This window comes from Maniola hyperantus, chromosome 23 (assembly GCF_902806685.2).
Source record: "Maniola hyperantus chromosome 23, iAphHyp1.2, whole genome shotgun sequence".
Classification (NCBI taxonomy): Eukaryota; Metazoa; Arthropoda; class Insecta; order Lepidoptera; family Nymphalidae; genus Maniola; species Maniola hyperantus.
The window spans coordinates 5451361-5467592 of NC_048558.1; the positions used below are offsets into that span (position 1 = coordinate 5451361).

The following is a 16232-nucleotide window of genomic DNA, read 5'->3' on the forward strand; positions in this document are numbered from 1 at the left end:
TCCAAACCAGTGCTAGAATTTATAGTGATACCGTACCGTTATAACTATAAGATACCACTTCACTGAGACGGCTCGTGAGGTAGGGTGCGAATTGCGGGAGGGTGACAGATGATGCTAAAATTTTATACTTTAAATCAAGGTATTTAATGTAGCGTCGCTGTCACTCTTCCGCAACCTGTACGCTACCCTACGAGCTATCTCAATCAAACCGTACACCTAATACTTATAGCTTGATCCAGTGACTCGAGAAATATAAACGAGCCGTATGTTTTGTTTGGTATATTTTAATTAAAATCGGCGTAAAACGCGAGATATTTTATATACGTCTCAAATACACAAGGTGGATGCTAATTAATTTTCAAATCAAACAAACTCACGTGCCAGCGTTTAAACGTATTACGTGAGACAAATTAAGATAATGCTGTTATAAATATACATTTCCTCGAAGTATATGAGGGCCTCTTTTGACGTTGTGAATTCTACCTCATAATAATGATCATTAGCAAAAAGGTCTTGAAGGATCTGAAGACCTCCATGGCACAGTGGTAAGCGGTTATTCTTTTAATTATCACCATCACAAAGTTACCAAAAAACAAAAGAAAGATGTGTGCAGTGCAGTCCACACGCGGTAGAAATACCTAATGCCTAACACCATCAGAAAACTAAACTTCGAGAGAGCAGAGTTGCAGAGTTGCGCAACGAATGCAGAGTTTCAGGAGTAGGATATCTCGTTCTGTGGCAGACTAACTCCTGTAGATATGTGTTTGTCTCTTTTTAGCGTCCCATTTTCGTTTCATCGACTTTCAAGGCACAACGCGAAGTTTTCACTTTTTTTTCTTTTACCAACACCCTGTAATCAGTAATACAAACTAGGAAAACCCGAAAATGCTAAACTAGAAACAAGGGACGCAGAAAGTCTCATTGCGGTCAACTGCTAATTGATTGGACGCCCGTCACTCCGTTGTGTCAGCGGAAATTCGCCAAAATTCGTCCATTCCGCCTCTCGGGGGCTCGGGCCGTCAAGCGTTACCTAACGGGGATTTTAGATGAAGGAAATTTACAATTTTTATCTTGACACAACATTTTAAAACCCCCACGGAATTTCACAAAATTATCAGGGGCAAATTTTTAACCGAATCCTGCCATGAGAAAAATTTCGAGTGACGAAGATTCTGTTAACTGATATTTGGTACCTATTGAACATAGATAGCTCGTATCACAGTAGGTACTTAATAGTACCATCTTCTAGCATCCCGTAAAAAGACAATTTTATCCACGAAAATGAAAGGATCCATAAATCTAAAGAAAACTTAAATCTACGTCGCGGACAAAGTTGCGGGCGTCATCTTTTAACAAATCAAAGCGCATCATAAGCGAAGCGAGTGCAAAATTAATTTCACATTACTTTATGTCTGGGAATGGAACCTAGCTTTCCTCTAACTAGTACCCAGTATCCACCCTGGCAGTGGCTCTGAAATAATATTTGCGTGCCACTGTTTTAACAAGCCAATGATTTAAGTCTAATCTTTTGGGCAAGCACCCTTCCAAGCAGATACCAGTTATTCTTTGATATATTTTTGAATAGATAACTTCCACCTTTCTTTAGCTAAGCACCCGCCGCGCAAACCCGGTGCAGGATAGCGCGGGTGACGTGCGGGTGTGCGGGGCGTACCCCACCTCATACCCCGTTTGTCATCTCGACCTGTCGACTGTCGAGTACTATACTGCACTACCACTAGTTAGTGGTCATAACGAAGAGCAATACGCGCGGGAATCAATTATGCAAGTGTGGTCACTGCAAATTGTTTGGTACGACCTGCCAATATGGCGGCCCACTGGACCTGCTGTTGCAATTTGCAGTCCATTATAAGATTACACGTCTTCATTGGTCATAACTCATATAAAGTGGTGATTGCTTAGTGGGACGTCCGCGTCGATATCCTATTCAGGAAGTCGAAGGTTCGATTCTAAATTTTCGGAGTGCTGTGCGTTTAAATATAACTTTTGCTTTAACGGTGAAGGAAATCATCGTGAGACAACCTGCACACCTGAGAGTTCTCCATAATGTTTTCAAAAGTGTGTGAAGTCTACTAGTCCAAACTTGGCCAGTGTGGGAGACAACTTTTTATGACAAGTCGGTTGATTCAAGAATTCATTATCGTGACATTGTAGCTGTCATTCTACCGCCATCGAGGAGCTGGTTTGCAATACCTTCTTGCATTATAAATAATGTAAAAAGCTTCGCATTGTATTTAAAAATGCAAGAAGCTTCGTCGACAGCATCCTTTCTTTCACATATCCCACGACACTTCACGGATATTTTTCCATTCTATCACCATCATCATCACCATAGAGCATAAATCAACATCATCATCATCATGATCAACCCATCGCCGACTCACTACAGAGCACGGGTCTCCTCTCAGAGTGAGAAGGGTTTTGGCCATAGTCTACCACGCTGGCCAAGTGCGGATTGGCAGACTTCACACACCTTTGAGAACATTATGGATCACTCTCAGGCATGCAGGTTTCCTCACGATGTTTTCCTTCACCGTTAAAGCAAGTGATATTTTAATTACTTAAAAACGCACATTACTTCGAAAAGTTAGAGGTGCGTGCCCGGGATCGAACCCCCGACCTCCGGTTGGAAGGCGGATGAATCAACATAGGACAATATTATTATTTTATGAAATGGAACATGATGTAGGGGTCCCAAGATGTGGTCCCGAATTTTATTCAATTCCCGAATTTTTTTGTTAAAATAATAAATAATAGTAACATAATTTGACATCTAATTAAGAGACATCTTTCTTTTATTTTTTTAACCTCCTTATCAGGATTATCTGTACAGATTTCAGTTGCACGAGTCGTGGTCAATACAATATGTCGTTAAACCACCCAAAAAGCTTAAAATCATTAAATTATAACATAATGATTAGATACTAGGATCTCATGAGTCACAGAAAGCCAAGTCTATCTAGTGATTATATCGTGGCAGTGCAGTAGCCTAGGGCCGGGAATCAATTATGCAAGTGCGGTCGATGGCAAACCGTTTGCAATGACCTGCCAATATGGGGACAGTGGACACTGTTATTTCAGCAAGCTGAAAGCTTGAACTATATTGTCGTTCATATGCCTTGTATATGTACAGACTCCGCTTTGCCTTCGCTTTACAAAAAATTAAAGCTTGATGAGTTTATTCTTTGATGAGTAGATTTTTCTTTGTGACTAAGTATTTAATGTGACTAATTTTATCAAAACTATGTACCCGTTGTTAGGTATATCATAACATATTGCATGCTAATAGGCAGAATTTGGCTGTACCTTTTTGTTTTTGTAACATCTCCACTGTTTACCCAGATTCGCAGTAAAGAAATTTGAATTGAATTGAATTGATTCTTTCTCTCTCAGTTTGGTCACGAAAGCAAAGCCGCCGGTGGTTGCTAGTAGATGATGGTAGATATGAGTAATGTTAGTTAAATAGCTATCTATCAGTGAAAGAGTTTTCAGAATCGGTTCATTAGAAGAGTGAACTAATAATTGGGTATTTGACTCCAACTTTTTTATTACTTTATTATAAACTAGGATATAAATAATGACGTAAACTGAAAAAAACTAATTTAATCGATCAAATAACAAAAAAGTTTAAGCATTTAAATATTTCTGATTAGAAAGGGATAGCGATACAGCAGTTTGACGTCACGCCTACTAATGCCATAGTAGCTTCGTGCGGTTTCATACAAATTTTCGTTTTGCGAGAAAGGGATAGAAGACCCTCCCACTCCAAAATTAAAATGCCTGTAACTTTGTAAATCTTTGTCGGATTTTAATATTTTTTTCATTGTACGTCATTATTTTTATCCTAGTTTATAATACAGTAATAATATTTATCAAATTCAAAAGTAGGAAAATACCCAATTAGTTCCAGAGAATCTCCTGCATACCTACTTTTTAGCCTAGTGGTTAGAACGTCCGCCTTCTAATCGGAAGTCGGGGGTTTGATCCCGGGCACGCACCTCTAACTTTTCGGAGTTATGTGCGTTTTAATTAATTAAATATCACTTGCTTTAACGGTGAAGGAAAACATCGTGAGGAAACCTGCATGCCTGAGAGTTCTCCATAATGTTCTCAAAAGTGTGTCTACCAATCCGCACATGGCCAGCGTGGTAGACTATGGCCAAAATCCATCTAACTCTGAGAGGAGACCAGTGCTCTGTAGTGAGCCGGTGATGGGTTGATCATGATGATGATGATGACCTACTTTTTAAAAATGTTAGTAAGATCGGTAGGCCAACAAGGTGGGAACATTATTGCTTGGGGAAAGGAGGGGTTTTAGCCGTTAGGAGATCCGGTTCGGATGTTTATGAGGATTTCCTCTCCTTCGGAAAAAAGTAGGAACTTTTCAATACTGATGGAAGTAGATTTTTTTTTAATTCAGATAATATAATGGAGAAGGTGGTGGGGGGAAGGTGGAGAAGGTCCCAAGGTGCTGGAATGGCGACCTCGCACCGGAAGACGCAGCGTTGGAAGACCCCCCCACTAGGTGGACGGACGACATCAGACGAGTCGCAGGGAGCCGCTGGATTCAGGAGGCGCAAGACCGTGGCGTGTGGAAAAGACCTATGTCCAGCAGTGGACGTCTATTTGTTGATGATGATGATGAATAGAGAAGAGAATAATATAGTAGAAAAGGTTGTAAGCCTGTCAAATCGGAAATATTGGCAGGTTCTGAATAGATACCAAGAATCTAGGACGAAAAAGGAAAAACGACTTTAGATGCTATTCAAAACCTTTGCTAAGGCGTAAGCGAAATTACCTTTCAAGTTATGTAAAATTGAAGCAACGGGTATTTGTTTAAAATACACATACAATTTACGTATTCAGTAAGTCTGTTATTTAAATTTCGACTGTGTCACAAGGGAGCAAGGTTCGTTAACGGTTACAAATATATATTGCCATCGGCGAAATGAACTTTTCGAAAACACACGGCGACTAAATACAAGGTATTCGCCATTCGGTCTGTTTCATATTATTTGCTTTCAGGTTTTAATTTATTTCATTGCCTAGTTTGTAACAAAAAGAAATAGGTATTTAACGTTAGGTACAATCATATTTTGTTGTAATATATGTATACCGTAGGCTAGCTATCCATACTAATATTATAAATGCGAAAGTGTGTCTGTCTGTCTGTCTGCCTATAAAGCATAAAAATAAATAAAAATCTGTTTAAGAATTCACAGACGAAGACCTTTCATATGATACCCCACTTGATATAGTTATCTTACTTCAAAAATTGAAAATACTAATTATTAGTTCATGACCACAATTTAATTTTTTTGTGTGATGTAACCACAAATTCACGGTTTTCAGATTTTCCCCCGAATGTCTGCTATAAGACCTACCTACCTGCCAAATTTCATGATTCTAGGTTAACGGGAAGTACCCTGTAGGTTTCTTGACAGACCGACAGACAGACAGACAGACGGACGGACGGACGGACGGACGGACAGACAGACAATAAAGTGATCCTATAAGGGTTCTGTTTTTCCTTTTGAGGTACGGAACTTTAAAAAGGTGACTGACTGACTGACTGACTGATCCATCAACGCAAAGCTCAAAATACTGGACGGATCGGGCTGAAATTTGGCATGCAGATAGCTATTATGACGTAGGCATCCGCTAAGAAAAGATTTTTTCATTCAACCCTCAAGGGGGTGAAATAGGGGTTTTAAATTTGTGTAGTCCACGCGGACGAAGTCGCGAGCATAAGCTAGTTGGATAAAAAAAACTCTTCCAGTTGTACTACCTACAGCTTTGTATCTGGGTACAATTGGGTATTTGACTCCAATTTTTCTATTACTTTATTATAAACTAGGATAAAAATAATGATGTAAACTGAAAAAACTAATTAAATCAATCAAATAACAAAAAAGTTATAAGCATTTAAATATTTCTGATTAGACAGAGATAGCGATATAGCATTTTGACGTCACACCTTACTAATCATCTAATGCCATAGTAGCTTCGTGCGGTTTCATACAAATTTTCGTTTTGCGAGAAAGGGATAGAAGACTCTCCCAAACCAAAATTAAAATGCCTGTAGCTTTGTTTTTCAGCGTACGTCATTATTTTTATCCTAGTTTATAATAAAATAATAATATTTATCAAATTCAAAAGTAGGAAAATACCCAATTCTATAGACGACGATACTTGGATGACCCTGACCTGATTTTGAAAGCCCGAAAGGCTGAAACGAGGCGAAAGGCCACCTATTCGAGCTTTTTTCTTTATATATATTTTTAATGATTAGATTATTATAAAACACAAGACTTTTCCCTCAGCTTTGCATGATATTAGTCCCGCAAATTGCTATAGCGCTGGAACCATGTCTCATTAACATCAAAATGACGTCATTTTGACGTCAGCCGCAATAAATTATACCATCAGCTCAAAACTTCAGTCTAGTGCTGACGTCACTAAAATGGCGGCCACGCGCATTAGCAATTTGCGGGACTTATATCTTTGGATCTCATTATCATCATCATCCTCCTTATCCATCATTGGTCCACTATTGAGCACGGATCTTTTTTCATAACTACCACTAACTTTTCAATACACTTTGAAGTCTGCTTTTGAGGGAAGGTATTCATAATGATCTTAACCCATCACCGGTTCACTACTGAGCACGGGGATCCTGGCAGACTTCACACATCTTTGATAGCATTATGGAGAACACTCTGGCATGCAGGTTTCCTCACGATGTTTTCCTCCACCGTTAAAGCAAGTGATATTTACTATATAGATAATAGGTACTTAAAACGCACATAACTCCGAAAAGTTAGAGGTGCGTGCCCGGGATCGTACCCCCGACCTCCGATTAGAAGGTGGACGTCCTAACTCCTAATCACTGGGCTATCACAGCTTACTGAGACAATTAACTGGTAAAGAATCCTTTGTTCGAATCGGGACCTCTCAGTGAGCTTACCTGCACTCGGGTTCCTCACGGCAGGCGTGAGCCAGGGTGTGGCAGGCGGGCAGGGGGGACCCCACGGGGGGTCGTTGGGCGCAGGAAGGATGTAGCCTCTCTTGAGCGTTCATGCATGAGTCTTCTTTGTTGTCCGTTTTCCTGTAAATATTTACACTGCGTTTTGGTTTTTGACTACCCTCATTTTTTTTAAAATGTCGATTGTAATTAAAGTAGTAGTTAACCGCAAGACGCGGCGCAATACCAGTTTTAGGGGGAAAGGAGAGATTTTAAGTAAATAAAAATATTTTGATTAGATTTGATTTGAACAACCAGTAACATTTTTCGTAGTGTTACAGGTTTCTAAAAACGCTAAAAAATCACTATCAGTATTCATTAGATAAACTAGCTACGTGCATAGTATGTCAGTCAGTCCGTTGCTTCTTTTTAACCGACTTCTTGATTGAAGAAAAAGAATTGCTAACTTACTTGCAAAGGCAAAAAGCGATCTCAGTATTCCAAGGGACACCAGGCTTCCTATAAAAACCTCGCAACGCAGCCATGCACCCCTCGCGGTCGCAGTCGGTCGAATGGCACTTCTGCAGCACGGGCGTCAGTGACGTGACGCACTCCTTGTCCTTGATGCAGGTGTCGAGCGCGGAGTGGCACGTCGACTGCAGCGCCACCTTGTCGTCACCTGCTTTACCGTTTTCCTTGGCAATCCTCTCTGTTGGTTTGTGCGGTTTTTTGTGTTAAATGTGTCCTAATGTTTGTCGTGTTTGGTAAACGGGCACACCGCACACCATAATATGTGTGGAAGGATTTGTACGTTTTTGAAGACCTTGAGATGTTATAGTATTAATTTGTAGTGAGCTCTACACAAACGTACTTTTGTTCTCATTTGAATATTTAACCAATCAAACTTGATAAAGTTGTATATTCTAGGAACTAATTTGTCTTTGGGCCACTCTTGTATAATCACTCGCCCAAATATATAATTGAGATGCGAGAGCTTTTGAAAAAACTACTGTTAGAAAAGACATATTATTCGATTAATGATTACATTGTAAAGAAGTTTTAGTTTTATTTTAATTTTTGACATTTGTAAAACCTACTATTATTTAAATTTGTATTTTCTTTACGACTAAGTATTTAATGTGACTAATTTTATCAAAACTATGTACACGTTGTTAGGTAGGTATATCATAACATATTGCATGGTAATAGGCAGAATTTGGCTGTACCTTTTTGTTTTTGTAACATCTACACTAGAGGTGTCAAAAAATAATGTACCTAATAAATTTATTAAATATATAAATGTATTCAAGATATTCGTTTTTAGATTAAAACAAAATTGAATACAATATATAATAAGTAGTGAAAATTTGAGAAAATCCTTCCTAAAAAATAACTCAGGCGTTCGATCTTTGATACGCCGCGCGCGGCGCGACCGAGCGACGATATTAGAATAAAATATATTAGGTAGGTACAGCTGAATACAAATATCGTCGCGATTCGACGGTGAATAATTATTACATCGAATTTTCGTATTGGCCTGTTACATGTTGACTGTGATAATACGAGTATGCGGCTAGTATTTTTATCATTTTGTTTGTTTCGTAATAAATTTTGAATGCAGTTTTATTTATTTGTGAACTTGAGTGTCGATAAATATTTAATGCGAATAATTGTAATGTAGATTAGGCAAAATAATGTAGATTAGGTACATTTTTGTGTTGTGATAGATTTGTGTCGCGCGTTAATAATACTTATTATAGTAGATTTGTTCTTTTTGGAAATACTTGCGTCATTTTATAAATCGTATGAGAAAATGTTTTTCAAAGTGTAGGTATTATCATACATTTAAGTATTATAGGTAATAGGTTAGGTACGTGAAGTGGTATTGTTCTTTTTAGAAATCATCATCATCATTTTATAATTCGTATGATAATAAATATGTAGAAATGTATGATAATAAATATAGTAGTTACCTACTAAAAAGATTTTTTTATAGGTAACTAGGTAAACTTACCTACCTATTGTATTGTAGGTATCTACTTGACATTGCTTTATCGTTCTACTTGTTTTTATTTTTACATACATAGGTAGGTACTAGGTACTGTATTCCGCGACAGGTTGAGATGGCAATCGGGGTATGAGGCGGGGGTGACACCCCGCACACCCGCACGTCACCCTCGCTCGCCCGCACTGGGTTAGCACAGGGGCCGTGCGGGTGTGCGGGGCATTCCCTCCCCGATTGCCATTTCGACCTGTCGCGAAGGTATGGATTGGGTACCTATTAAGAGTAAAATTTAAAATTTAAATCAATCGAGTTAAATACAAGCTATACCCTAGTTCTCGACCTTATTGACGGTTATGAGAAAGTTGTTTTTTGTCATATTCTTGTTTAGTAGGTATCATTCATAGATTGTTAAAATGTTGTTCCCTATGTCAATAAGGTCGGAAATCGCTTGCACCCATTTATATGCTTGCGCCTCATGGTGAAATCGGTGCAAGCAAATCTCGACCTTATTGACGGTTATGAGAAAGTTGTTTTTTGTCATATTCTTGCTCAGTATAATTCATAGATTGCTAAAATGCTGTTTTCTGACGTATGTCAATAAGGTCGAAAATCGATTGCACCCATTTTTCTGCTTGCGCCTCACGGTTCAAGCAATTTTTTTTTTTGTAACAAAATAATGTAACGTTAATAATTATTAAATATTTGTCTGTAACACGTGATAATATTGTGATACACACATGAACCTGTATTTGACACCTCTAATCTACACTGTTTACCCATATTCGCAATAAAGAGATTTGAAATTGAAGACAAAGATATTAGTTTCTAGAACGTGTTAAAATTACATTGAGTTTGATTGGTTAATATTCAAACAAGAATACGTTACGAATACCTTTGTATGGAGCGAGTGACTGGAAGATCGCCGTTAAGGCTCTAATGTAACTTTTCAAGTTAACGTTAACTGCGTCAATCAATCATTTAATAAATACGGGGAGGGACGGAAAAATATCTGTACCTTTCCTGTTCATACTTAAATTAAAGAGCGTTTAAGAAGAGGATTAATAACGTTAAAGCTATTAAAGCTACGGCCACACTGGCACGTCATGAACGCGGGATGCGGGAGCGATCACGACGCGAATCTATACGTGCACACCTACGCGACTGTTGTGGTTAAGTATATGTGCTTTGTGCCGCGCTCCGTATTCTCGCTTCGTAGTCGATTTGGCGCGCTGGTGTGGATGATGTTTAACTTGAAAAGTTACCCTGGCTCTGATGGAAAATTTGTAGGTAGATATTATATGCGTATTTGAGGCTCAACGCACATTGTGGGAAAGTAGAAGTGACGTGATAGGTATTTCTTAAATACTTAGGTATAGTAAAGTAAATTGAACTTTATCATAATGTGACTATGTGCCTAGATCCTCAAAATATGTGCGGGCTGATTCTAAGGTATTTTAATTTGACGTTGATTTAGTTATTTGCTAGTGTTGTCGCTTAAAATTAAAGTACATAATAAACTATTAGTAAATATTTCTATTCTAGACGTTATCTTTTTAACACAGCATTGGCATAAACCTAAAGACCCAAACTGGATATAAAGTACTTATAAGTTAACGAGATCGTTTTAATGACCTAGCACGATCTATTTGGTCAAACATGTATAATATAAAACCGCTTGCTGTTACATGTTGAAATTTATGGGCGATATGTCTGTTTTAGATGTAGCAAACTCTTTTGTATTGGCAGCCAATTCCAAGCCAAGAAATCTTTTTTATTGCGGTATAAATTTCTTAGTGGTAGCTTAGGTATAAAAACTAGCGGAATATAAAAATATTTTTCCTTTAAAAGAATTCAATTCTCAATTTCAGTGAGTTTCACTTTAAGAATTATTTCGTAGAAAATTACCAAACGAAACTGTTCCTGAGTTTCAACTGTCTTACATAACGAAAACGGTGACTAGTGTAGACTAGTGTTTAGGTCTATCAAGCTGAAACTTGGCACAGAAATAGCTTAGGTCTTAATCTAGCTGCAATTTATGGACTAGCCTCAAAATAACGCAATAGTATTAAAATAGTTTCAAATTAATCAATAAAATATTCTTGAACTGAGATTTTGGTAAGACTCGAGAATCGTGGGAGAAAAGTATAGGTACTTACATAATACAACGTGACTTTTCTATAACGAATTAACACGAACTTTAATTGAAATTCTCATTGAATTAATCTAGATAGGAATATTTGTTATAATAAATTCAACAATACTAGAACAAATGCAAGTGCGTAACGCTCCGTTATCACTTTTCAATAGTGGAGAAAAAGTTTAATTTGTTTAAATTTATTAAAACACGCGTTGATTCGATTCGATTCGGTCGCAAATCGCAATCAATCTGTCTTGAAACTAAATGAATCATAAACCGGCTAAGCGTTTAAGTATATTTGCTTTAAATAAGCCCAGTTATAAAAATAATTTCTTAATAAATTATTTTTTCATGGACAACTTGATGGCTACTAGTAGCTGCATTAACTATAATTGTCTACCCCGCTTGTGATAGTAGACTGTACTTGAAAAACATTCCAAATCTTTACTATTCATACCTAATATACATGATAGAACATTTTATATATCGTTTGCATAACAATTAAAAATAAAAACGTCTGTGTTCAATTGTGATACATAAAATAAGGTGTGTGATAAAAAATATAATTTACTTATATTTAATTATTTATTTTATGAGAAACAGATCATTTAAATATGATAATGGTCCAGAAAATAAGAACAAAAAATATGTAGTATCAAAATAAAATAACAGATCGATGAAATAAAAAAGTATTAGTGGGGGGGTAAATACTCTTATATACTCATGCTTAAGAAGAAAAGTATAAATTACATCGTGATAATAATGGTACATACGTAGGATACTTATTATATGTGATTAATCATACGTGAGGAAAAATCTTGGAACTTGGTGTTTTCAAAGAACTCAAAGGATTACCAATGAGTGATACTTGAGGAATTATGGATTCAATTTACCAAGCAATACCAGAAATATATCATGCTAATTATAAATATACTATTATAATAATATACCTAGATATTTTAATTGACGAAGTTATCCCAACGAATAAAATATTGTTCATGTTGGAGGGTTTGATGATTAACTTACCGTTTACAGCGATTCCACAACAAAATATATCAATCCCGTAAAGTCCAAGGTACACAAAATAAATCATGGCGGATGAATGTTTGAATTTTTAGCGCAAATTGCAAAGCTTCGCGGAGATTTACGCGTTTAAGCGCCTTCCGTAAATCGCTCCTTTAGAACTAATTCTTTTACCTTACGTTGGAACTGGGAGAGGGAAGCATATCTCGAGATATTTCTAAAGCGCTAAATTAACCTCTCTAAGTGTTTTACTACGCAAAGCTTTACTCATTTCTCGTTTAATATCGTCCCTCTGCGCTTTAATATCTACTAGACTAAATCCAGTCGTGAAAGGTCTACTAGTGTTTTACTGGGGTTGAAATGGTTAAAACAAAGGGGATGAAATGAGACTCGGGCTCTCGGGAAGTGCTATGAAAGGAAACCACAGGGTTCCGATGAATTTGTTAAGGGAGTCTAGAAATGTACAATTTTGAAGCTGGAGTGTCGAATACGATATCTATGGTTAATTTATCTGTTGAAAGTGTACCTACGAGTATTTGATTTTAAATAAATACACTTTTTGTTTTGTTGGCTACTGTTGAAAAATTAGTTTCGATTACCTTAAATTATGTTGTAATGTTTGTCACTAGACATTGGTAAAGTGATACGTACGGTTCTCATCTATGTATCCGGGTCCGTAGACGGTCTTGGTGGCATATAAGGGGTCCTCGCCCCCTCCCGGCTCGTGATTCCAGCGGTGATAGTGATGCCCGTGGGGCTTGTAGTGCGGACTCGCATATCGATGGACGTGCGTCATTATTTTGTCCGGGGCGATAAGGTTGCCGTCCTGCGTTATCGACATACCGCCAATCCACGACGACACCCCAGTGGCGTTCCGATTGGCCGTCCGTCCGTCCGACATCAGCTTTACTGGAATGGCATCCGTATCTCTTAGCTGTGGGAAGCGACCCGGTCCAAGCCGCGAAAGTCTGTCACAGGCGATCGCGCAGGGCCGTTTCGGTACAACAATAATCAAAAACCCTACTAAGTTCAAAACGACAAAAACAACGATATCGACAAAATTACGACATACAACGGGCAAAAGTAAAATTTGCGTATCGAAATGCTCGTTTGGTCTCTGTTAATATAATTTGCAAAGCCTTCCCGATTGGCAGCTTTGCTGAACTATCGTCAAAGCCAAGTCTATGCCGCGCAGTAACCATAGAGATCGTAGAAATAGAAGATGCAGAGAAAACATGCAATCATGCTCGAATTAAGAGTGGAAATCCATTTTAGACTTTCAGAGCGGGCACTTTAGCGGGACTAATTGGCTAAATTTCCCCATTGAAAATCTAGAGTGGCTCAAAATCAAGTAATAAAGGAAAATACACAGCAGAATATAAAAGCATGCGGGCATAAAGTAGGAGCGAATTATTATTTGTACTCGTACCTAATATTTATGAAGATTATATACAGATGCATGTACATAATGAAATACCCTTCTTTTATGCATTACATCTAGTTTTAAACTAAAAAGAAAGACTCAAGTAACATTATATTAACTTACAACAAACAAAAGGATATTTATATTAGAACTGTATTTGTATTTTTTAATTTCGTGACCTTTGATGAGTTTAATAAAGTTACAGGGAGCGTAGAAAATAGCATCAAGTATTATTGGAGTTTTAGTTGGTATAGAAAGCCAGCATTTGCTGGAGTTTAATTGACGTCACATAAAAAGGCCTCTGGACCAGGACAGGTGTAGGTACTGTTCTATCCTATAGCTCATGAAACGAAAGGTTGACTGAGGAACCAATGTAGAGCGGAACAGACATCCCGCAGTCGCACCTCACTCTCTGCACTTCTTACCACCAAATAGATTGATAAATCACCCTTCTTTTAATTTGAAACCTAATCGTGTGTGAATAACGCTCCTACCTTACGAAGCAAAGCGAAGCGTGCAGTGCTATAGGCGACGGAATCCGATAGACACATTGAGAGGTGCGGGGGCGGCTCACCGTGCCGGGGCCGAGGGGGGCGCGGGGAGAGGAGGGCGGCGCGGAGCAGGCTGGCTGCCGCCGCGCGTGTCATCAGCCTTGTTCCGTTCTCCGTGAGCAGCAGGATCGTACCGTCGGGCGCAGCGTACCGCGTGAGGGGAGGCGCCTTCGCCGCTGGCTTGGGAGGCTCGAACAGCGCTCGGACGGCCGGCGGACATCCGCCCCACGCCACCGCTGCCCCACAACCACGTTACCAACACACTACCGCCCCCGTGCCGAGCCGATTCAGAACACACTTAATGGACTTGCTGCTCGACATATTATTGCCGCACTTTGATCCACATATTAAATGCGTTAACCACAATCCTTCCCATTGGCTGATCACCCTTCTACTATGGATTTACGAGTGTTATTGCAATCGTGACGTGACCAATATTATCTACTATTGGTATTGGGTGGAGTATTTCTCATCAAAAATAGTTTATTATTAATGTCTTAGAAATCTCCGCAAAAAGAAGAAGTTTGGTAAATTTAACCAATAACTAAAACTGTGATAGCAATGTGATAATCACAAATTTTACAATGCAGTCGTTTATACATATAGAAGATGACAAGACAATCGACAAACAATAAACAGAGCTATAAGTAAGATCACACTAATAAAATACTTCTGCAGAAAAATCGGTACCCCCATTTTTAACCGACTTCAAAAAAGGAGGAGGTTCTCAATTCATCGGAATCTTTGTTTTTTATGTTAAAAGAATAGAAGGTGACACATCTTAAGACATAACAATGTCATAGGTACTCATATCGCATATCTCAGTATAATTATTACAATATCGATAAACTTAATCTCTTTAGTGATAGTGATCGTACACATATAGTGCTAGGTGTTGATTGTGGATTGCAGTGTGACGTGGTGGATGCAAACGTCCATTAAGAGTATTCTTTCGAAGACGAAGTAGACGTGAGAGTTAGGGTAATTTACTTCGCCGACTATGCTCTATCAGTAGCAGTCGCAGACCATTCATCGAAGGCCGAAGGTGTGAAGCCAAGAGTTCAGGTAACTGCGGGCATATGTACGGTGTGTGAGGTCAGGAGTACACTAAAAAGAAGCTCAGTGTCCGTGAAACATAAAGGTTAACAGCCTTGTGTAGTTAATCTGTGATCTAATTCAATCCTAAGGCCTAGGCATCTAATCGGTGTGGAAATAATAAGAGGCACGTATACGAAAAGGAACATGAAAAATAAAAGATACGGAACAGAACTAATTGAACACGTTGACGGCTTTTTTGTATTGAGTCTAGCACTCTTCAAAGCGTTTTGTAAGTTTGACATTTTGTTGTTTTATCAACGTACGTTAATAAAATGATAACAGGTTATTTTGTGTTGTTCGAAATGAATTGTACGGTTTAAAATGTTAAGTAAATAATAAAAACACTAGAAATCTAAGTGTTTGTATATATGGTGTCCCGCAAGGCACAATTACAGGTACAATATTTATGATAGTATATATTGTTAACAAATCTAACTTTTTTTTATCACATCAAGTCATATGTACCTAAGCGTTAACACTTAAAGCTAAATAATATCCAATAAATTACCATACGTAGGTTTTGAGCGAGAAAGTGTGCTTGAACACTTGAATGGGTAACCGTAAACAAATTAATATTATTGTGAATTCTGAAACAATGTCGTTTCTTTGTATTATTTATATTTACAGTAAGATGATTTTTTTAAATTAATTAACATTTTGATTAGGTATATCCAGAGCTATGTTTAGTGTCTGTTTAATTATTATTAATAGGGACTCATCTGTATACCTAATTTTCCAAAAGTAGGTTACATTAGTTCATTAAAACTGAACAATAGGTAGCGTTAAGAAACGAAAAAGCTAATAAAATTAGTATGTCGGTGACGCAGCCTTGAAGTTTTTCATTTTCCAGCGTTGCTCCATCAGTTTTAAAGATCGTGGCTCCTCTTAGATACAATCTTTGCTACGATGTTTTTCCATTTCTCTCTGTTTCTTGCCGCGTGGAAGTTTTAACTCATCCCAAAATCGCTGAATACTTCAAAAATGTAAATTGGTATGGTAAAAATCAACATTGA

General features: G+C 37.9%; 2 protein-coding genes across 4 annotated transcripts in view; both read right to left on the reverse strand.

Annotated features, from left to right (window-relative positions):
• LOC117993264 (tubulin beta chain) overlaps positions 1 to 16232 on the reverse strand; it is a 146556-nt gene that overhangs the window by 89298 nt on the left and 41026 nt on the right. The gene's annotated exons all lie outside the window — the stretch shown is intronic.
• The window catches only part of LOC117993235 (uncharacterized), a 190995-nt gene that overhangs the window by 12748 nt on the left and 162015 nt on the right, over positions 1 to 16232 (reverse strand). For 2 of the 3 annotated variants that reach the window (XM_034980987.2, XM_069506507.1), the window contains exons 6-8: positions 12799 to 13056; positions 7454 to 7691; positions 6986 to 7126 (exon numbers count right to left, since the gene is read on the reverse strand). In XM_034980987.2, coding sequence (XP_034836878.2) covers positions 6986 to 7126; positions 7454 to 7691; positions 12799 to 13056 — 637 coding nt within the window. The remainder of the gene's footprint in view (positions 1 to 6985; positions 7127 to 7453; positions 7692 to 12798; positions 13057 to 16232) is intronic. The other variant, XM_069506509.1, reaches the window with a different exon arrangement.